At 53.8% G+C, this 21,868-nt stretch overlaps 10 protein-coding genes across 10 annotated transcripts; 6 read left to right on the top strand and 4 right to left on the bottom strand.

Annotated features, from left to right (window-relative positions):
- Nucleotides 1–936: 936 nt before the first annotated feature.
- Nucleotides 937–1,608, top strand: AYL99_08799 (hypothetical protein; the record flags this gene model as incomplete). The annotated part of the gene is made up of 1 exon (XM_018840307.1): nt 937–1,608. One exon carries the CDS (start codon nt 937–939, stop codon nt 1,606–1,608), a length of 672 nt encoding a protein of 223 aa, XP_018690054.1.
- Nucleotides 1,609–2,136: 528 nt separating this feature from the next.
- Nucleotides 2,137–3,351, top strand: AYL99_08800 (hypothetical protein; the record flags this gene model as incomplete). The annotated part of the gene is made up of 1 exon (XM_018840308.1): nt 2,137–3,351. One exon carries the CDS (start codon nt 2,137–2,139, stop codon nt 3,349–3,351), a length of 1,215 nt encoding a protein of 404 aa, XP_018690055.1.
- Nucleotides 3,352–4,593: 1,242 nt separating this feature from the next.
- AYL99_08801 (hypothetical protein) lies at nt 4,594–5,886 on the bottom strand (the record flags this gene model as incomplete). Its single annotated transcript, XM_018840309.1, has 1 exon — nt 4,594–5,886. One exon carries the CDS (start codon nt 5,884–5,886, stop codon nt 4,594–4,596), a length of 1,293 nt encoding a protein of 430 aa, XP_018690056.1.
- A 1,397-nt stretch (nt 5,887–7,283) lies between these two features.
- AYL99_08802 (hypothetical protein) lies at nt 7,284–8,663 on the bottom strand (the record flags this gene model as incomplete). The annotated part of the gene is made up of 1 exon (XM_018840310.1): nt 7,284–8,663. One exon carries the CDS (start codon nt 8,661–8,663, stop codon nt 7,284–7,286), a length of 1,380 nt encoding a protein of 459 aa, XP_018690057.1.
- A 913-nt stretch (nt 8,664–9,576) lies between these two features.
- AYL99_08803 (hypothetical protein) lies at nt 9,577–10,908 on the top strand (the record flags this gene model as incomplete). The annotated part of the gene is made up of 2 exons (XM_018840311.1): nt 9,577–10,463; nt 10,524–10,908. 2 exons carry the CDS (start codon nt 9,577–9,579, stop codon nt 10,906–10,908), a joined length of 1,272 nt encoding a protein of 423 aa, XP_018690058.1.
- A 2,215-nt stretch (nt 10,909–13,123) lies between these two features.
- AYL99_08804 (hypothetical protein) lies at nt 13,124–13,933 on the top strand (the record flags this gene model as incomplete). The annotated part of the gene is made up of 1 exon (XM_018840312.1): nt 13,124–13,933. One exon carries the CDS (start codon nt 13,124–13,126, stop codon nt 13,931–13,933), a length of 810 nt encoding a protein of 269 aa, XP_018690059.1.
- A 257-nt stretch (nt 13,934–14,190) lies between these two features.
- Nucleotides 14,191–15,312, bottom strand: AYL99_08805 (hypothetical protein; the record flags this gene model as incomplete). The annotated part of the gene is made up of 1 exon (XM_018840313.1): nt 14,191–15,312. The coding sequence occupies one exon, from the start codon at nt 15,310–15,312 to the stop codon at nt 14,191–14,193; it is 1,122 nt and encodes a 373-aa protein (XP_018690060.1).
- Nucleotides 15,313–16,103: 791 nt separating this feature from the next.
- AYL99_08806 (copper-zinc superoxide dismutase) lies at nt 16,104–16,934 on the top strand (the record flags this gene model as incomplete). The annotated part of the gene is made up of 4 exons (XM_018840314.1): nt 16,104–16,116; nt 16,322–16,501; nt 16,572–16,723; nt 16,815–16,934. The coding sequence occupies 4 exons, from the start codon at nt 16,104–16,106 to the stop codon at nt 16,932–16,934; spliced, it is 465 nt and encodes a 154-aa protein (XP_018690061.1).
- Nucleotides 16,935–17,638: 704 nt separating this feature from the next.
- On the bottom strand, nt 17,639–19,520 carry AYL99_08807 (hypothetical protein; the record flags this gene model as incomplete). Its single annotated transcript, XM_018840315.1, has 4 exons — nt 17,639–18,538; nt 18,592–18,972; nt 19,039–19,180; nt 19,246–19,520. The coding sequence occupies 4 exons, from the start codon at nt 19,518–19,520 to the stop codon at nt 17,639–17,641; spliced, it is 1,698 nt and encodes a 565-aa protein (XP_018690062.1).
- A 2,061-nt stretch (nt 19,521–21,581) lies between these two features.
- Nucleotides 21,582–21,823, top strand: AYL99_08808 (hypothetical protein; the record flags this gene model as incomplete). The annotated part of the gene is made up of 2 exons (XM_018840316.1): nt 21,582–21,689; nt 21,758–21,823. The coding sequence occupies 2 exons, from the start codon at nt 21,582–21,584 to the stop codon at nt 21,821–21,823; spliced, it is 174 nt and encodes a 57-aa protein (XP_018690063.1).
- Nucleotides 21,824–21,868: the final 45 nt, after the last annotated feature.

Below are 21,868 nucleotides of genomic sequence, written 5' to 3' on the forward strand. Positions count from 1 at the left end.
TGTGCTACCTGGGCGATCATAGGCTTGGGAAGAAGGTCGCGTATTGCAGTGCCGAAAATGGTTCAGTCTTTGCGGTCAGTGTTGACTACCGTCGCGCAGTTTATGTCGCTCCCAGCTCTTGTACAACAATGTGTCTTTTCACTTGCTGTTTTACCTACCAGCCAGTACTGCTCGCTTCGTAGAAGAGGGGATTGATGACATTGCTCGGCTTTGCGTAAAGGAGGTTCGACAGGATGAGGGGTGCCTCAGCACTCGATTGCATTTCCGGAGACGTGCCATGGATATAGACTCGAAGGGCATGTATGTGCCGAACACGAACAGGACGTCAAATCGCCGAAAGTGAGATTGGGGGATGGCTGCAAGTGAGTGTCTGATTGATCCCTCAGCTGTGTCGAGGTCTAGTCAGGGGATAGAGGAAGTAAGGTTCGACTTGTAACGACCAGCTTCTCGATTCAAAACTGGTTATGGGCGAGATTGAACAAAACACTGACGAAGTTCTACAAGACCGCATGCTGCTTATCAGCACGTGATGATAAGAGACCCTTTTCATGCGCTGGCGACACGCAGCAACGCAGCTCGTATCACTCACTCCCCTTCAGGCGCCAGGAGATCATCAATACCGCATTGACAATACACGTCTCGGAAGAGATCGCTGCCCCGTCCCTCACTGGATAGGGCTCCATCAATGGCAGACGACTTCATTGGTGCATCCTCCTGACGGTCTGATGGAAGCTTCACAACCTCCACTATTGCCCGGATGAGGGGTAAACAGAGCACAATATTACACACGATCCATTCTGCTCGACCGCTCAAACGCCGCAGTTTGAATTCTATTCCTTGTGGCATCGCAATGCTTCAGCACCACAAGTGTCCAGCACCGAAAATTTGAGTCGTAATACCAGCTTCCATCCTTCCACGGCCGCTTCCTCTCCCACCATGTCCGACGCAGCAACGAGAGCAGCCGAGACTCTCCGCTCAAAGCAGAAGCCCCTGAAAGACAAATACCGATCCGACCCTTCCTCCGCTCTCGTGACCTTGTCTTCCAGCGGCAGTCTTGACCCTACCTCATCCAGCCTCACATGTTCTCTCTCGTCGAGCACGGCGGCACGGAAAGTGGCTGGTCTACATCGGGCTGCCGGTGGAGAAGGGTTCGATGCCTCTGGTGAATTGTGCTCGGGGGATATGTTACTGGAATCGTTGGTGGCTTGCTTTGGGGTCACCGTTCGCGCAGTGGCCACGAGTCTCGGGATTCCGATCAACAATGGAACAATCACAGCAGAAGGAGATCTCGACTTTCGCGGGACAATGGGTATCAAAGATCCTGAGGGCAACCCTGTCCCGGTCGGATTCACCAAGATCAGACTAATTGTGCGGCTCGATGTCGACGAAGAGCACAAGTCAAAGGTGAACAAGCTGGTCGAGCTGAGTGAGAGGTACTGCGTGGTTCTGCAAACGATAAAAGGAGGCGTCAATGTCGAAACCCAACTCGGACACGTCGGCAACGTGGTTCCCGATGCACGGAAGGATGCAGATGAAGCTGTCAATCAAGGCAAGGGAGAGGGCATGTCGGACATTCCACCCAATGAAAGCGTCCTCAAGGTGAATTGAAGCCCGAGTTGTGCTCAACATTCCGCCCACGGCTATCTCAATGGGCGGTGGGAGAGTACTCCGTATTCATGCCTCATATATACGAATACGACGACATGGTTGATGCCAATGGATTTGTCTCACAGACTTTCTGACATGCTTGTAGACTTTCTCGTTCCTGCATAGCTTCCCCTCTAGGTCTGTGCATGGAGTGGCTGTGTGGCTGTGCTGCTGGTCATCCTCCTCTCGTCGTCCAATGGCGGTTTGTATCTCTGTCACCGTCGGTGGCTGTGTCACTATCTCCAGCCACAGTCTTACTCCAACGGTTCTTTAACCGAACTGCCTCACCATCTCTCAGGCCACCGGCCGGCTTCAGCTGCCATCAAAACAAGGCTGCCTGGTTCTCTACATTGGAGTGAGGGCAGAAACCGGAAGTCTATAAGTATCCAACACCTCACTCTGACCTCGCCCGCCTTCACCGTATCTACAACCCCAAGAGTTCAAAGATCAAAGGACCGCCCGTACCGAAGGATCACCGATCTGAACACCATGTCCAGTCACGATTACTACAGCAATCAATATCCCCCTGGGCAGCACGGCTACGACAATACTGGTGAACAAGGCTACCAGCAATGGCAACCTCCCTCTGGCCCGCCTCATGGCTACGGTGACCAGTCGTACAATCAAGGATATGACCAGAATAGACCATACGATTATACGTCTCCGCCGCCGGCGGAAGATTATCAGCAGCCCTATGGTCATCATGGAGGTTATCAGCCCCCAAATGACCAGTATGGCCAACAGTCCAACCAATATGTCTCCCCTCCACCCGACCACTCTTATCAGCAATCCAACTATCCCACTCAACCTCCCGACTATGGCTACGACGACCAGGCTCAACGTGGCTATTCACCCTACCCGCCCGCTGCTCAAAGCCAATATGAGACTTTCACGCCGCCACCAGGCCCGCCGCCTTCCCACATGGATGGAGCGTATCCTCCACAACCCGGTGCGCCTCTTGACCCCAATGATCCAACCTCTCAGGACCGTGGGCTCATGGGCGCCGTCGCTGGGGGTGCACTGGGTGCCTACGGCGGCCACAAAGTGCACCATGGCTTTCTCGGTGCAGTGGGAGGGGCTATCGCCGGCTCCTTGGCGGAGGACGCGCTGAAAAAGCGTAAGAAGGAGAAGAAGAACCAGCAACGCCCACCAGGGTCTCGGCGAGACTCTTCGTCGTCGTCTTCGAGCAGCTCCTCGGACGATGAGAAGAAAAAGAAGAAATACGGGTTGGCCGCCGCTGGCGCCGTGGGCGTGGCCGGCACGGCGGCGTACGGGTGGCATGAACATCAAAAACATCAGCAGCAGCAGCAGCAGCAGCAGCAGCAGCAGCAGCAGCAGCAGCAGCATCAAGGTCAAGGACAAGGCCACGGTCCGGGAGCTCCGATGCGCGGCAACTTCTCGGCCTCGGCCAACAGTATCACGCTTGACCGGGACTACGACCTCATCGCCTCCTGCACCAACGTCCACGGGGAGCACAAACTGTCCTCCATCTCGCTGAATGACTGCCTGACCAACTCGCACGGACATTTCGCGTGGCATCGCGGGGGCAACTTTGGCGCGAGCGCACGCAACGTCCGGTTGGTCGAGAACGGCAGAGTGTTGGAGGCCGAGCTGGGCACGGGTGACGGGAGATGGAACCGGGATTGGATCCGTCTGGACGAGCGCATCAGCAACAACGACGGCGATTTGATCTTTCTGGACTAGTCTCCTACATAGCTAGCAGATCGACGCAGAGAGCATTGAACGGCGGAAGGAGAATAACGACGTGCATGTGTGTAAGAAGATGTTTCATGGTGATGATCTGTACTCCTGGTTGAAGCCGTGCTGAACACCGATTCAAGTGTAATGTCATTTCCTCGACAAGACAATATTGGTCGACGAGGGACGAAGTGAACCCATAGAGCCCGACTCACCGACCTCAACCTGCTTCGCAACGTGATACCAAGCAACAAGTGCGGTGTAGGTATTTCAATCATGCCTCGCTATGTTCCCACCACAAACTTGCCACGGTGCTCTAGTGATAGACTTCAGGTGGTAGGCTAGGCTGGTGGGCGTCAGTCATCATCACTGACCTTGCAGTTGGTGTATGATCTCGCTGCTCCTACGGGGTTGGCCAGCTCACTCATCACTCACTTGGATCCTCGACGTTATGACCTGAAGGTTGAATGTTAGGTGGACGCCACGTGCCGAGACAAGGCTTCGTTTTCAGGGATTGCTTTGGCGTTGTCAGCAGCACATGAGATCGACGAGACTACGAATGCCAGCAGGAAGACGGAGAGGTTTGTGAAGGGATTACTTTAATATTTGTATTCCAACTTGTTTCTGTTTCATTGGGGATGGGCTCCTCTTCAAGCCATATACTCCTGCAGACGGACAGTGGCTCAGGGCACTGCCCCAGCCACACAGCGCACCACCCTCTCACCTCTCTTTCCATTGACGCTCTCTCCTTACCACCATCCATCCAGCACGGCTGGGGGTCTCATTGCCGGTCATGCCCTCGTCACCTTCAGGGGGTCGATATTCGCACCCGGGTACGTCTTTGACCAGAACTTCCTCTTCCAAGTCCTCCACTGTCACTTGCCACGTCTTCAGAAGATCTTCTACGTCCTGCCGCCACGGGAGGCTTCGACGAGGACTTTGAATCGCGAACAAAGTGAAAGCCAGCAGTTGGCTAACGGCCGTTAGATGCAGTTCGATTCTCTCAATCTAATCTAACCATCGATCTAGTGTTCGGTTCTATATCGCCTAGAGGGACGGATAGGCCATAGTATACGTGGGAGCAATGCGCAAAAAGATGAACGCTTCGCCGGTAAACACGCACCCAATTCCAATCCACAGGCAATCATGTACGTGAACGCCTGCGTAATCACCGCTGCTACCACTCGTTGACATCATCGAGTCACGCCGCTGGCTTGGATGGAAGTGCTCGCCCTCAACTTATTGGTTTTAAGAGCGGGCATCATCCTCATATCCGCGCTGATGGGCATCCTCCACGTAGTAGGAGGTGCCACCATCGGAGTTGGTGAGAGACTGCGCCGACACGGCCGCCATTCCCAACGCAGCGGCCCCAACGCCCGTCAGACGGGGATCCGTGGGCGACATGGGTGCAGGCTGGGCTGAATCGCTGACGGTTACCGACGAAGGGTCTGTGGACTGTGTCGGAGGAAGAAGGACGCTTGTGGTTGTGTTCACAGGGCCTCTGGTGCGTTGGGCACCAGACCTTGTCACCCCGGGGTATTCCTCCAACTTCTCTGCGATCCATTTGGCGTGCGTTTTGTTGTCGACATCCGAGATGATCACATCCCTCGCCGCGTTTTTGTGCCACCAGGCCGGATGCAAGTCTGTGGGTACCAAGCGATAGTCGTCTGGACCATTGCCGAGCCCGCGTCTGAGCGCCACAGTCTGCATCCGCTTGCGGAGCTCGAGGACCAGCATCTGTTGGTCAGATGGAACAGGGACGGGTGTGGGGAACCCGCGCAGGAAGTAATCAATCGGGAGCCCGCTGTCGACGTATCCAATGATGGATCTGTCGTTGACCAGAACCGGCTTCAGAAGGCGATTGTTCGGAAGGTCGACAGTCATGCTTGTGTTGAGCAACAATTGCTCACGCGTCCTCTTGGATATCAGGTCGACTTCCATCGCAGAGGGGTGCTGGCGGCCCGACATGAATGGCGGAGTCAGGATACATTCTCTAAATCGCATGCGCCGCATGTTGAATGTATTGATTTGTGGCATCGTCGTCCCAGGGGGCACGTAGATACGAGCCAAGATATCGCCCATGTCAACTCGCGAGTCGAGACGAAGCCACAACTCCATAAACATCCCAGACACGTTGTGTGATATCCATCTTGGCAAGTGGCTGAAGTACCTCAGGTTTCTTCCTTTATTGCCCTGTTCGACTTGATTGGTAGCTTGGTTCACAAGCAGAGGAGTTCCGACGCTGCTATATGTGCTCGGATATGGGTCCAGTTGGAATAGCACTGGATGCAAGTTAGTCCCTGAGAGCATGTGGAACGGATGAGATGAATGCTGGCCGTTTGTGGGTTGTGCTGGGATTTCCTGGGTGACGAACTTGACACCGATGCTTGGGTCATAGCCGAGAGAGTAGTCTGGAAAAGGCTGTTGCGGCGGAGGGCTCTGCATGGGAATGGGAATGGAATTTGGACCATCAACCACCACACCTGGCGCGTTGAGACTAAGAGGCTTTGAGAGCTGTGACTGAGCGAGAAGTGATGCCATATTTGCTTGAGACTTTGATCACTTGTCTTGAAAGAGCTCGGTAGGATCAGGGCGGGGTGCAAGGAGAAACACGAAGCGCGCGACGACAACACCCTGCTGTCGCGTTGGAGGGTCTGAGATGGCTGTCAGAAGTGGTTGTCGTCTTTTGCTGTCACTGAGATGGACAGTTGGAAGTAAGCATGGGCTCAATGTCGAGAGGAAGAGGATCTTGTATCTTTCGGACCGTGAAGACTGACGCTGATGCTGTATATTGCCGAAATCGAGGCTCAAGTAGGAACTCGAAGCCGGCACTTAAGCAAGAGAAAGACAGGCCTAACAAACGAAGCCATTGTCGAGTCAAAGGCAGTATTTCTGGAAAACCCTTTGTTTCGATCTTTGTTGATGGACACAAAACTGCGAAGAATTTGTTGTGCCAGCTGCGCTTCACGTTTGGCCGGTCTAGAAAACGGACAAGGCTGAATCTTCATCGAAGACTGCAGCCTCGCGCCCAAACGCCTTTCATCAAACTGCCGTGCCGCGCAGTCTCACTCCTCGATCCCTCTTCTTTCGTCCAAACGCCCGAAGATAGTTTCACTTCTTCCTTGCCAATGTTGTACCTCTTTGTCTTGTCGAGGCTTGATCAAAGCCAGTTGAGGAGGACCAACCCATTGTCCTCCGGACAACAAGCCAGAAGGTCTCCAGAACAAAGGTACTTTCCACAAATTCTGTCATCTCCATTGATTTGACCGAGGTCCAGGGCAGTTCGTACCAGGCATTATAGGTGCCATGGCATCCCCGGCCGACTGCACGGTTCAAAGCAATTAAGGCTCTTGTCGATATATATTATTTACCCTTCGGCGAAGTTGTGCTCTTGTATGGGCTGAACGGAGAGATATTGCGCCTCGATATCCGCATGACAGCATCGCTCGGCCGAGTCATCCGTGACAAATTGAGTCGCCAGGGACTATTGACAACGACGCTGAGTGGTAGCGCAGTCAGTGGTACCAGCGGTTATTGCTGAGGAGACCCTGGTGCGGCGCAAACTCGAATGGGCGGGTTCATGTCGGCTTCCAACCGCTGGCCAAAGTTCGTCAGTCGTATTTGCGAAAATGACCTTGCACAGTGCAGCTCGAGCCTTTTGCAGGCCCTTATACAGCAATTTGGTCTAGGCTTTTCTTTCGCTGTCATTGACTGTTCTGGCTCGAGCTTCACCGTGGGCCTCGAAGTTTCGGCGACCGGGTGACCACGGAGCAGGGAACAGGATGTTGTCCATGACCATTCCATGCTCACTACAGCATTATTGCAGGTGTCGCGAGCCCGGACAGTGGCAGCAATAGTAGCACTGAGGTGAGTGATTGGATTTCTGCGCTAATTGACAAGGATAGAGTTAGCAAAGCCTGTGATGCTGTTTGCTGCGTTCACTTCTCCTCGCCAAAGGGATAGTTGAACTTCAAAAGGCCGTTCAGTCCGCCCACCCAGCCGTCATCCCCATCGGCACCTGCACTGATGGTTCGCATGATACATGGGATGCCGCCAGTGAAGGCCCCTGCGTGGGTGGTAATGTCCTCGGCCGAGACCCGAACCTCTGTACCGACGCCGATACCCTGCGTCCGTCTCATGCCGTCGATACTGACGTCGACCTCTCGACCCCTGTTCTTGTCGCTCAATTTCAAAGTGATGGGAGTGGTAGATGGTAGAACCAGAGGGCGAAAACTCAAACTCCGTGGACAGATTGGTGTCAACAACAACGAGGGAACGAGGGGATGGACGATGTTCCCGCCACTGCTGAGGCTATATGCCGTGCTCCCTGTAGGTGTGGAAACAATCATGCCGTCGGCGACTGCCTCGGTGAGGAATCTGCCGCCGACGTAAACATTGACAATGGCCAGATGAGGGTCTCGACCTCGGTGTATAATGACCTCATTCATCGCATACATATCGTCGGAGAAGCCACCATTACTGCTCAGGCGGTTGCCGTTGGCGTCGAAGACGCCCACCTTCAGCCGTTGTCGGACCAGAACCCTTGCGCCTCTTTCAGGCCCCATCGATTTTCCACGGACAGACGACCAGCCTGTGTAATCATTTGAGCAGTCGACGTCGTTCGAAGCTTCACTTTCAATGACCGCGTGACGCTCAGAGGCAGCACCCGACATATATACTTCGCGGATGGCCCGCTTGTACTCGGAAAATTTCCACTCACTCAAAAACCCGAGAGTACCCATGCTGAAGGATAGGATAGGCGGCACCTGTGAGGAGGTGGCGAACAGGGAGGCTGCATGCAAGATGGTCCCATCACCGCCGAAGGTGACAACCAGATCGACCTTGTCTTGATATTGCCGGTGTGAATGATCAACTCCTGGCAGAGTATAGTGCCGTCCTAGGAGTTCTTCCCCAATCCCAGCAGAGACTCGGGGCTCGACCACGATATTCACATCAGGATACGTCGTTGAAACATGTCTGACGAAGTCCAGAAGAGCGTCTGTTGTTGCATCTGAGCAGTCCTTTTTGATCAACAAAAGATTCCTGGGTGGTTTAGACCATTCAAGGCAAAGAAGTTCCTTCGCCGGGGTCTCTTTCAGACGAAATGTTCTTTTCGATGGGATATCGTCAAGAGAGCCACTTTTGGCCGGTGGGAAACTTGAGTATGCGGCGCGGGCGCGGCCTGCTGACGGCGGCATAGGATTCAAGGCCATCCTCAATCGTTTGGGGGTGCTGAAATGTGAGATGGTGGCATTTCGGTTTCTGACCAGGAGACGTGAGGTACCAAGACAACTCTTGGCAGGAGACATTGTCGCCATGATGGGGTCTATTTGTATCCGACACTGAGTGGTCAGATGATGGGTTGAACGAGAATGATAGGTGGTCTGATGCTGCCATGGATCGTCGCGGCTGGCACGATTTGAGGTCAAGGGAAGTGAAGAACAGCATATGCATTCAGAAAAAAAGGATAAACAGCATCTCTCTGACCTCTCTAGTCATTGTATTACGCTGAAATCAATCAAACTGACAGAGATTCTATAACCATGAACAAGGCCGAGTATTGGAAAGGAGAGATAATAGCGGCCGGCGATGGTGTTGACGTAGGTCCTTTATGTCAAGCACGTGATAGTTGTTCAGTCACGTGGTAAGACACCACTGCTTACCTAAGTCACTGTGCAGCTCCCGAGCTCGCTGGGCTCATTAGCCTAGTGGCCTCGCTAGGCCCCCGGAAATAGGCATCAATGTCTCCCGATAGGGGTCTGTCCTCTCTGGTGACCCTGAAAGCTTCGCCCAGATCTTGGGCATCCCACCTGCACTTAGTAATATGCTGGGGTGCCGACACCACCGACGCCCACCGAGCTGACCTTCACTGCGGCCTATCCCAGACTTGCATATCGGCCATCACATTTAGGTACAAAGGCATCAGCACCAATGGAATGTCTGCCTGTTGGATGAACTGTCGTTTTGACACAAAATTCACAAAACTCATAATTCCACCTTCCGACTTCTTGACCGTTCACCAGTCCCATCCCTCCCCTCTATGAATCCGCCCGTTTCCTAAGGCCGTTGTTGGTTATATCTATCGCTACTCATTGTCGGCGTCGATGGCGCTTCTGTTGTCTGTTGTCAACCTTCGATTTGCTTAGTGCTGACGAACCATTTAATGACCGTCACTGCGGTATAGCCCGTAACACAGCCTTGACTTGTCCATTTCCTACCCACAGGCGAACCATGGCGACCGAAGATCAGGGCCTCCGAAAGCGCATTCCTCTGTCCTCACCCGCAGACGAGTCGAACCTGGGTCCAGGCAGTGGCAGCAACCCTGCCAGGGAAAAACCGCATCCGGCGGGCGAAGTCAAATACAATGTCCTGAACCAAGTAATTCGGGCACTCCTGCTGTTGACCTGGTTCAATTGTGGTGCAGTCTGCATCAATGTCACTCAGTTTCTTGGAGCACCGCTGTATTGGTGGAACAAAGACTACTATTATGCATACATGGCGTTGACAAAACAGTCGTTTGCTATCATGACGATTGCAATGACACGGTGGTTCTCCCCAACCAAAGTCCGCGTGAGTTGGGACAAAGATCTACGAGGGCAGTTCCGCAAAACATCCGCTGGGAGGCTGGAGACGGTGTTCCCAGAGCGGCTGGTGTATATTGCCAATCATCAAGTGTACACCGAGTGGTTATATCTCTGGTGGTTTGCCTACACTAGTAGGATGCATGGGCACATCTTCATCATCCTTAAAGAGTCACTGAAGTACGTGCCTGTCCTGGGTCCTGGCATGATGTTTTACGGATTCATCTTCATGGCACGCAAGTGGATTTCGGATAAGCCTCGCCTGAAGCATCGACTCGAAAAGCTCAAGACCCGACACAGTGGTCCCATGTCTGGCTCGGACGGACTGGACCCCATGTGGTTGTTGATCTTTCCAGAAGGCACCAATCTCTCACAGAATACGAAGAAGGGAAGTGCCAAGTGGGCTGATAAACAAGGTATACCTGACATGAAGCACCAACTTCTACCCCGGAGCACGGGTCTGTTCTTCTGTCTCCAGGAATTGAAGGGTACCATGAATTGGGTCTATGACTGCACGATTGCTTATGAAGGCTCACCGTCAGTGCATGGCTGTTCCCCCTTGTGTCACACAAACAGAAAAAACTAACGCGGTCGCAGAAAAGGAGCTTTCCCCCCGGATTTCTTCACGATTCGGTCCACTTATCTACAGGGTCGACCACCAAAGTGTGTCAACATGTACTGGCGTCGGTTCGCCATGTCTTCGATCCCTCTTTCAGATCCCAAGGAGTTTGAGCTCTGGCTGATTGAACGTTGGCGAGAAAAGGACGAGATGCTGGAGCAATGGTACAACACCGGTCGCTTTCCCTCGGACGTGGAATCTGCCGATGCTAAGCACGGAGTGTCCGAGGATGGCTTCATTGAAACAGAAATGACCCTCAACAACTGGATGGAAATTGGCCAGATTTATGTGGTCTTGGCAGCGGCTGCACTTGTGATCAACGTGGTGGTCAAGTCTTTCGGTATGTTTCTGAAGCTGAAATGACTCTGGGGGGTCGTCTTTGGCTTGAAATGGCGTTGGACAGAGCCCGGGCGATGAGCACACGCCACCACTTCGCATGGGCCTTGGCAATTTGGACGGATTGGGACAAGGGATGATAGAACAATTCATTTGGTGTCGAGTATCCACGGCTTGCAAGGGCAAATGGGGTTGTTTCAAAGCAGGCCATGGTGGGCTGCCAGGCGGCTCAGCAACGCTGGAGTACCAGGAGAGGACATGGGCACCATATGGACACATGATTGCTAAAAGAACATACCGGGTAGTCAAGCCCTTCTTCTTGAGGAATAGCAAGACGAGGCCCTGGTCACAGAAAGTCCCGGATCAAGAAAACGGTCCCCACAGCCAGACCACCAGGTTTGTCATCAATATCAATGAAACCTGAAGCCCTCCATCGCACTGCTGGATGCTAGGAGGAACTGAATCCTGCCATCCTTCCTGGTCTCAATCAGAGCTATGATTGACACAGAGCAGACCTCCGCAACGAAGTGGCACAAGCTCATTAACACAAGGGCTGTCCCTACCGCCGTCGACAATGTCAGCTATATCGGATCTGGGGGCCACTCATTACCATTGAGTGACGGTGGCTGGCTCATCAGATGGCGTAGCGGGCGTCTATCCCATATCCGGCTCTGGCTTGGCGCCTCCCTATGGATGCCAAGCCCGGTTGATGACCGAGAACCGACCTCCGACTTCCACCCCTTGTTGCCGCCTCTCGCTTGACTCAACGACTCGTCTATCAGTGCTTGTTCTACTGCCCAGTGCCCACTACTACTCCTGCTGGACCAGTGCTCGAATTAGGTTGGCCTTGCAGGGTCTTTAGGGTGAATGAACCCGTCGAACCCGTTCCCAACCATCTGCTTGCTGAGTGGCGCCTCTATGCATAGGAGATTGGGATCATCCATCCCCTTGTCCCCTGCCCTAGCTCCAAGGCCGAACCGAAAGTCTCTACCATGCTCACGTCCAGGTCGCAACCGACATTGGATTTATGCTAGGGCTGGGGAGAAGCATTGTAGAAAGCTTGATCCAATGTCATGGAACGGAGCAATGCGAACAAGGAAGACAACTCTAATGTATAGTTACGAATACACTGATATTGACAGAGTACCTCGTACGTCTTCGCATCTCGATCGGGATAGACATACCGAGCGCCATGCGATGAACCAATAGTCGCATCCGTTGAGAGAGTTGCCCCGTCAAGTTCGTCAAATGTTTCAGCCTCTTCCGCACCTGTCTACCTTTCCTCGTAGACACTCTCAGCTCTTTGTGCCCTCATCTTGCGACGCCCGCTCAGGGGACGGCATCACACTGTACTCGGTACAGGGCTCGTGGGCCCTCCGACTACCGGCCACCGAGAGCAGCTACTGGGAAACGTGTTTGGGGAGCTGAAAATAATGACTAACCCACCAGGAACTTATATCCACCAGAATACGGGGGGTTCCGGATGGGTTCGAGTTTCCAAGGGTCCAGCCATCATCAATCTCGCTTTGTCTCATCGAGACGCAGTACACAGCAGGGCTGGGGGCTTCATACTACGGGGGATACGGATTGATCTCCCACCATTGCGTTTAGAACTCCCGAGTCTTCTCTGTCCGCGTTTCTATTTGCAACGATCCGGCGGCTGGATGAGGTCAAGTCGTTGGTTGCCGTCCTAACGGGCCCACGGCACGTCCTTTGTGGGCGATATATTGGTGTGCACCATTGACTGACCGCCACAAGGATTGCGGAGCACTGAGAACTGACTGAGCACCACAAGCGTCTGGAATCGAACAAGAAGACAACGGTGGCGTCCCGAGAGGATGAAAGAACCTGCATCAGGCAGCCATTTCTTCCTTCTGGGACTAGAAGTCCCCTCTTCTCCTTGTTGAAAGGGGGTGTACAACGAGTCTGGCCAATGAGGAGGCCTTTCGGGCGTGTCAATATGTCCTTCAGCGACTGTTATTGAAAACGGCGCTGCAAGGGGGATCAAGGGAAGGAACGACAAGTGTGATCCCTTCATTCCATGAGGCTGAAAGGAAGATGAGCTCAAATCTGCGTTGTTGGATATAAATACTTCGTTTATCCTCGAGAAACTCCAGGGCATTCACGAGCTGCACAGCAGAAGAAGCGTGAACTTCATCGACGTCGTCATTCATCCCATCCCCATCACTAAAGTGTCTTATCCCTCCTCCCCCGCGGCTTTCCACCAAGAACCTCAAGCAACATGGCGCCCCCAGCACCCAAACCTCAGATCCCTACTACCTTCAACGGACCCATGCAGGTCATTGGTGCCGGCCTCCCGCGTTGCGCAACCACCACCCTCAAGGAAATGCTCGAAAACAAAACCCTCCTCGACGTCGGACCGACCATGCACATGAATCGCTGCCTTTCTTCCCCCGCGAACATGCGCCTTCTCTATGACGCCCTCAGTGAAAAAGACACACCAAAGCGTCGGGCCATTCTCTACAAACTTTTCGCCGGGTGTGCCGCAACAGCAGATTTCCCTGGTCATCTGTTCATCGAAGACCTGATTGAGATGTATCCGGACGCCAAAGTGGTGCTCAACATCCGCAAGGGCGGTGCTGACGACTGGGAAGCCAGCATGATGTCCACCATTGCCCCATTTATGAGCTGGCAGTACCGGGTTGCTTGCTTCTGGAGCGTCCCGGACTACTGGCACTATCAGTGCGAGGTCGAATGGCAGAGGTTCTGCAAGGAGAAGTTTGGCGCCGAGAACTTCTGGAGTAAAGAGGTGTACGACAAGCACAATGCCTGGGTGGTGAAACTGTGTCAGGAGAAAGGCAGGGAAGTCCTTCTCTGGGAACCCGCCATGGGCTGGGCTCCGCTATGCGAGTTCCTGAGTAAGAAGGAGCCTGAGGCCGGTGTGCCGAGAACCAACGACCGGGTCAAGATGGAGAAAGTTGTCGGCTGGAGAATCGCTCTGGGCCTGAAGCTTTGGATGAGCAAGGTTTGCATGCCCGTTGCCATCTCTGTCCTCGGCGGGTATGGAGTGGTGAAGGCGATGCAATTGTGATAGACTCCGGATGCTGAGCTTTTTCTTTTGTTGATGTTGTTTGGAATTGGCAAAGAGGCTGCAAGGGGTGGGTGGTTGGTTTCACGGCGTCTTGGGGCTGTCTCAGTACTTCGGCCGCTTCAGCCGCTTCTAGTCTTTATTGTTTTGACCATGGTTGCTAGTCGGATGTGTGGACAATGTATAATATTAGGGGTCACCCGACCCTGGACATCCAGTCTCTCTCTAGATCCCATCGGCGCCATCCACCAACCTCAAGTTCATGATGGTTTACACATCAGCCCAGGAATTAGGGCAGTTGCGTACATGACCGCCGTGATGGGCATCAGCTCGGCCATGCGCCCTTGCATCTTCTTGGTCGGCACGGGGACCAGCCCTGCTTCTTCCCAGGTCCGACAGATCAAGCCAGGCAGTGAGCGGATCTCGGCGTCGACCAGTTCGTCCTCGCGGCGCAGACCATCCTCGTCGGTTCCGCCGGAGAGCGCGGCTTTAATACCAAGCGCGGTTCCGAATTCGCGGAATGCGAGGCGTTGAGCGACCGGCTGGTCAAAGTAGTCGTTCTCCAGCAGCTGTTTGACGCAGCCGATCGCGCGGCTCGTTAGATTGTTCGCCCACTCCTCCTCGGGCGTCAGCCAATGGGCCGTCCACAGGGTCATGCCCAGGTCCAACGTGTCGGTGGACGTGTAGTCCCGGAGCTTCTTGTCGACGATCTTCTTGAACAGCGAGACTTCTTCGCTCAGGATCTCCGGGTCGTCGGGATTCGAGGATTGGAGGAGCTTGTAGGTGACATAGCCGTCGACGGGATCGAGGTTGCCCTCCGACAGGACGAGGGGCTGCGCGAGATCCACGCTGAGTTTCCAGAACATCCGCGGCCGGTGCGACTCGGCGTTGGACATGAAGTGCGGGAGGACGGCCTGGGCCATGGAGATGGCTTGGTCGTTGTACCACCGGTTCCCGCTCACCAGGCTCATGCGGTTGAGGGCGAACATCCACACCGTGAGGTAGTGGAAATACTGGCCGTCGCCGTCGGAGCCGGATTCGTCGTGCTTCCCAATCCGCAACCCGCCTTTGAGGGGATGCTGGTCCGTGGCACCGGGCAGGCGAGATTTGCCGTTGCGTGTATACCCCAGGATGTTGTGCACGGTGGTGATGAGGTTCTGGGCGAAGGTGAGGTAACGGTCCTCGTGGGTCAGCTGGTACAAGGTCAGGAAGTTGACGACGGCGAACCCGTCTGTCCAGAGATAACGGCCTCGATGGCCCTCGGCGGCCGGCGGGGGTACCCATTTGGAGAGATTCTGGTCGGTCGATTTTGGGAAAGGCCCATAGATGGACTCCATGGCCTGGAGGAATTTCGGGAGATTTGCTTGGTCATCGGATGCCATGGTGGAATAATTCGCCGCGAGTGTCCTGGAACTCTGCTGCCGAAAATGAAGCTGACGAAGACGAGGACTTTTTGGGCCGCAAGAGGTGGCAAGATACCGTGACCATTGATATAGAGATGAGCAAGGGCGCGTCAACATCCAAACGAGTCAAGCTGATGAAGGCACCTGGCCTCTTCAATAGGTGACTGATGTCGATTCTTGTGATATAAGTGACGCGAGACCACCTCCAGTTACGTGGGAAGGGCACAGATAACTGTCCCTGTGGTTATATTGATGGTGTGGGCAGCAATGATGTATTATCTTGGATGGGATCTGCAAGTGTCATGCCACCCACATACATCCTGGGGCCATGTGCCACATGTCACTAGGTTCATAGTGTCTAGGTATGCATCCCATCCTGGTATACATGGCGTGGAGACTGGGCCCTTATGTGATTGGCTCTCCATGACGGAAAGGGGGAAGTTTTGTCCGAGTCGGCCGAAAGAGGGAAGCACAGTGCTGCATTGCGCAAGCTTGGCGGTCTTGGCACCGATGCCCCTCACCGGGATGGCGATATGCATCATTGCCAGCCCCTCATTCCCAGGTTCAATTGCTTCATCGTACAGTTGTTGGTTCTTCCTTAACTCCACCGGGCTCTGATTACCTCCCAGGTTCCTCCCTTTATTTCGTGAAAACTCTTCCGGCTTCCATCTTCTCATAACAGGTCGTCATCTTTCTTTGCTTCACCTTTGGTACCTTCTGTAACAATCCATCCATCTACTCTCTGTACAATCGCAATCCACGCCGCCAAAATGGTCAAAGCAGGTCAGTCACTCTCCAATCCCCCGGATCTGGGGTTGCACGGATTGTCCCGATCATAGGTTTCCCCCTTCTGTCAGCCGTCCTCAACCAGTCCGGCTTAAGCACGCATCCATCCATCTCCCCAGTGACTTGCAGTCGGCCCAGCTCATCGTCCTCTCTGCGCCCTATCTCGTGTGAAGCAATCCTCACTGACACCTCCTCTTCTTAGTTGCTGTCATCCGCGGAGACTCCAAGATCACCGGCCAGGTGACCTTCGAGCAGACTTCCGAGTCGTCTCCCACCACCATCACCTGGGACATCCAGGGCCACGACCCCAATGCTGAGCGTGGCATGCACGTGCACCAATTCGGTGACAACACCAACGGCTGCACCAGCGCTGGTCCTCACTGTACGTCCGGGGTTCTAAGAGGAAGAGCGGAAACAAAAGGTTGATATACTGATGTTGAATGTGCTCCCAGACAACCCACACGGCAAATCCCACGGCGCCCCAACTGATTCGGACCGACACGTCGGTGACTTGGGTAACATCAAGACCGACGCTCAGGGCAACGCCAAGGGCAGCGTCAGCGACAGCTTCGTCAAGCTGATTGGCGAGCACAGCGTTCTGGGCGTACGTATACCCGAAATACCAATCTCAGCTCCTGTTCTCATGTGTACACCATGGGGGGAAGCTTTGACCTGGAGCTAACAATAGTTGACAGCGAACTATCGTCGTCCACGCGGGCACCGATGACCTCGGCAAAGGCGGGAATGAAGAGAGCAAGAAGACGGGCAACGCGGGTCCTCGACCTGCTTGCGGGGTCATTGGTATCGCCGCATGAATGACACGATAACGACACGAAGACCGCGAGCATCCATGTCACCATATGTCCGATGGGAACCGAAAATCGGACTCTTCTCTCTTGAGGTGAACCCGCAGGAGGACATGTTGAAGACATCAGATTCGGCACCCGGACCGAAGCAGGGGAAACGAACAAGCTTAACTTGGTGACATGGCATGGCCTTGTGTGTCTTCCAGATTTAACACAAAAGTGGCTTTTCGGCTATCTTCTTGTACGCAGTAAAAGATCCATACATAGATAGCAGCAACACTTACAAGCTCAGATGTTATAACAGCCCACGATCCACACAAACCGTGATCCGTCCGACGTTTGTCATTATATATTCTTCTCTGTAGTAGGGGGTATTTTTTTTCCGTACGGCCATATTGAAAAATCCCAAACCGCGGAACAAGCAATCGTGGCTCCTCAGAACATCCAGAAACGCAATGACACTGGGCAGAAGAAGAGCATCCAGGCCGCTCCTCAAAAAATGCAGATCAGGGCTCCCACGAAGTCTCCCAAGGCAAATTGTGTGAAACCCTTCCGCGTATGGAGCATCGGAGATGCTCCTTTGCCTCTTCGACTCTTGGAGAGCTGCCAATGGTTGGATTGAAGAAAGCACACCTATGGGCTAAGAAAATAGCCCAAAGCTTGCCATCATTCTTCACCGTCCCACGACGACTCGAGCTGGTGCTGGGAGTGTATTACACTTCCGTCGCGGTCACGAACCTCTCCATGACCGGCCTCTCGCTCTCTCCGTCTCTTTTTCCCGCGTCTGAAATCTTCAATTTCTCGGCCTCGATCGCCAGCCCTTTACTCGTGTCGCTTGCCACAAGCATTTCCGGGTTTCCTTCTCCGGGGGCCGTGGTGTGGCCATTCATGTGACCGTTGGCGGTGGGCGGAATGGTTGAAATTGATTCTTGCGCTAGTTTTTCTTCGATAGCGGACGTCATGGCGAGGGAGTGGGCGGGAAGAGGACCGGGTTCGGGTTGTGACGGCGGATGAGGATGCGGTTCTGATATGGGTTCGGGTTGTGATTGTGGTGCTGTTGTCTGTGATAGCTGTGCTTCATGGTCTGACGTTGTCTGGGTTGCAATCAGATTCGCGGCCGTAGCTCCTCTCGCAGCGGCCTCTGCAGCCTCTTCAGCTTGATGATGCGGCGACGCTGTTCCGTTGGGGATCGGCGTCTTTGCACCCGAAGATACCTTTTTGTCCGGGTGGACGGGATTTTCTGTGTAATCGGCCGCGTACACAACTGGTTTCATCTTCTCGATGTCGAGATTTGGCCGCCTGAGTTTGCCCTTTTCCGATCCGACGGGCACTCTCTGCCCGTCGAGCCAAAGGCAGGGTCCCCTGACCCAGCCTTTATTCCCGTCTCTTTCCAGAGCGGTACGGGTCTCATCGTCCAGATGTGGCAGGTCACCCCAATCCCAGTTGAGATCACCGCCGTAACGTTTAGGAAAGTCCTTTGGCTCCATAAACTTGGCCAAGGTGGGTTTCACGTCATTTTTGCTGAGAATGAAGATCTTGGAGACGGTTACAGGGTCAAACCAGCGTTTGATCCAACCCCAGACAGTCGGAAAGAACGCAGGAGCGCCGATTATCTGATCACGATCAGCTCCTCTTGCCTGAAGAACTCACGGGGGTTCTCACTCACAAATATTCTGTCCAAGGTCTCCGGGTAATGCGCCGTTGCTAAAACAGAGGCGTCCTGCATGTGCGCCTTTAAATTCCAGAACTGCGTCAATCCTACGCCCGAAATATCCACAATATTCGTCGAGTTAGTCACGGGGACTTCAGGATTCGGTCTCTCGAGCGTGGACACGAGGGGCAGCACGAAGTTGAGTAGGTTCTGATATAGGGCGAATAGAGGGAGGAGTTTGGCGGGCGTCGCGAGATTCTTGTGGTTCGGTAGGCTGTCTTTGTAGGCCTGCGAGTCTTTCTGGTATCTTTGCACGTTCTTGCTGTCCAGTCCCTTGATCACGTAGACGTAGATAGGAATGCCTCGTCTGTCCCGATGGCCAGTCCATTGGGGATACTGCGATTTGAAACCACATGTCAGATGTCTGCCACTTATCTCACTGTGCGTTGGGTCTTGGTTTACCATAAGCCGCGCCTTCTCATAGGCCTCAATATCAAAATTATCGTACAGCTCTTCTACCCGCTGCTCTTTGAGCCAGGCCTCCGTCTCGGTGAACTGTCCAATTGCCCCTTGGACATCGAACTTCCGGGCGCGCAAGTATCGGCTGTAACCATGTCAAGTCAGCAATACCATGTCAAGTCAGCAAGGGGGGCAACACATCAATTGCACATGAATCCAGATGTGATCTCGTACAGTAAAGTCCCGTCATCGTGAGTGGGCTTGCCATTAACACCATCGGGCGACCACCATCCCCCCTCTTGCAGGCGCTGCTTGAACTCGTGGAGCCTTTGTTCCTGGATCGGGTTTAAATGATTGAGGGTGCCGGTTAGAGGGTCTGCAGTGGTGGTTCTCGTCAAGGTCGGATGGGCATTTGTGCCAACAGAATGGTCTGAATGGTGCGACTTTTGCGATTGGCCGGTCAGGGTTCTGTAGAGGTTGCTCATCTCGGGGTCGGGTAACCAAGGAAATAGTACAATTCGGCGACAGGGTGTTCGGTCTGTGGACGCGGGACGTGGAGATTCGAGGACAGGGTACAAAGGACAGGGACTTCTAGGAGGATAGATACTTGGAATCGGGACCAAGGTTGTTGAATATCAATAATTCATTGCAATAGGAAAAATGGATGGAGATGCAGTTAGACAGCTTCTAGACCGCAGGACAAGACAAAAGACGTGTGATATTAGGCGTGCCGACAGATGTCAAGAGGAGCGGCGTTTCATTTGTTCAAAGGACCATTTTGTTGCCCATGATAAAATTATCTTAGCGACCGGACGGGCTGGCCGGAACGAATGTCCAAGATGCCCCAGCAGTGAGTGCCAGGGGACGGGAAATGGTGATCGCATAAAGCCACAAAGGGACAAATCTGATTGCGCTGGGAAGGGGAACCGCTGATATCATCCTGCCACCTGCGGCACCTGCGGGCCAGTAGTAAGTAAGTAACCTGCGACCTGCATCATCACCACCACCTCCACCACCTCCAATCACCTCCTCCTGAAACCTCCTCATTCCACTCGTTCGTCGTCCCTTGTGCACGGCATCCTACTGTATGCAAGTATGCACAGTCTGTCTGAGCACTGTCGAAGCACCGTCCACCGCCCAGAGCACATCCTAAAAGAGCCTTTGCCACCCCCAGAACTAACTCGGCTACAGGCTTCGATGGCTCCTTGCCTGTCCCTATCGTTCCCTCTCCACCTCGTTTCATCGGAAACCCCGTCGACTTTGCCCAGTCGGCGACTCGGAGGATGAAGGACGTAAAATGGTCCCGAGTTACGGCTCACGGGTGCATACATCGGCCGAGAAGCTGGAGCTATTTCGACATCCACTAATAATATTATTTCATACCTACCCTAAGGCCATGCAATGTGCATCGATCCGAGTCATTTTCCCTCTGGGCACTTTGGTGACTTGTGTGTGTGACATCAAGCAACTCTATTTCGGATCATTTTCGTTATGGCCTGGACCGTTTGTTGGCACTTGATGATTATGATGACAATGATTACTCCTGATCTGATGGGCTCTGGTGACGCTGGTGGCTCCCCTGTTTGGCTCTTGACGCGATGCGTTCATTTTCTCTTAAGTATTACCGACACGTCCCAAAATACCTCCCTCCAGCATCATTACCTGTATAGGGAGGGTGTGCGAGAGCTCGTCCGCCTCGGCTGCCTGCCGCTTCCCCCTGCTAATCAGACATTGCGTGTCTACAACTCCTCCCCTCATCCCCTGGCGCCCCGTTTATTACACATACGAGTCCCATACCACGGGTTGCGACCGAAGGCACACCGACCACGCGCATATGGCCCTCGCTTCCACCTGGATCCAATATCCACCCTTGTCAGCTGAAGTAATGCGTGAGTCGCGTCAAGTAAGCAAGCACCGTTTATGGAATGCCTTGAGCACCCCTCAGATAGCCGACGAGGCTGCGTAACGTCCGAAGAAGGGGTTCGTAACCTCGTTTTCGAAGCCCTACAAACCGCCATGGCGGAATGATACCTCCTTGTCAGATTAGTGGATGCGGTGTCGTGCTTGGACATCCGTTGACGACCCAAAGCGCTCGCATTCGTACTCGGTACAGCAAAGCATAGATCCATTTCTGTCGTTGCCGGCGCTCGAAGATTTTGTTAACCCACCTCGTCGGCTTTCGAGAGGGATCCATACGAGAATGCTGTCCTAGAATGCCGCAGATGCACTGCATCCAGAAGAATAAGGGCATCTCCACCGTCTCTTGCTGTGTAATATCAAGTAGCCGAGCCTCTTGCCAAACCGTCAGAAATTTCAAATGACGTGTCACGTCGTCAATCGCAACGGTGAACCACAGACGCTCCTGGAGCAACGCTAGCGACATCTCCCACTCACTTGTAAAGGTACCGCATCTCAATTGCACTCTTCATCGTCCGCCCTGAACAGCTTCCTCCACGAACCATCCCAGTGGAAGAAGTCAGCTGCATCTGGTCTCCTCGCTAGGCACACTCTCGGGTTCTCCTGCAGCTCCGGCAGCCGTGTCCACGATGGCCAAACCCGTCTGGCAGGGCAATCACCCCGTCCGCCAAATCAATCCCGCACGACCGTTCTACCGATTCTGCGCAACAGGATTAGGAGCTGCGATGTGGTTCTTCGTGAGTTTGCCAACCAAACACCCGCCGAGCTCTGCAAGTGGCCCGAGCTGACGATGGGATGTGTGCAGCTGTTCTACCGAGCGAAGCAAGACGGACCTGCCTTGCTCGGATTGAAGCACCCTTGGGACCATTAGATCTGAATTGGGCGATCGGATCAAGAGGACGATCAAATATGAGAT

The sequence above is a fragment of the Fonsecaea erecta genome (genome assembly GCF_001651985.1).
Source record: "Fonsecaea erecta strain CBS 125763 chromosome Unknown Scaff8, whole genome shotgun sequence".
In the NCBI taxonomy this organism is placed as follows: Eukaryota; Fungi; Ascomycota; class Eurotiomycetes; order Chaetothyriales; family Herpotrichiellaceae; genus Fonsecaea; species Fonsecaea erecta.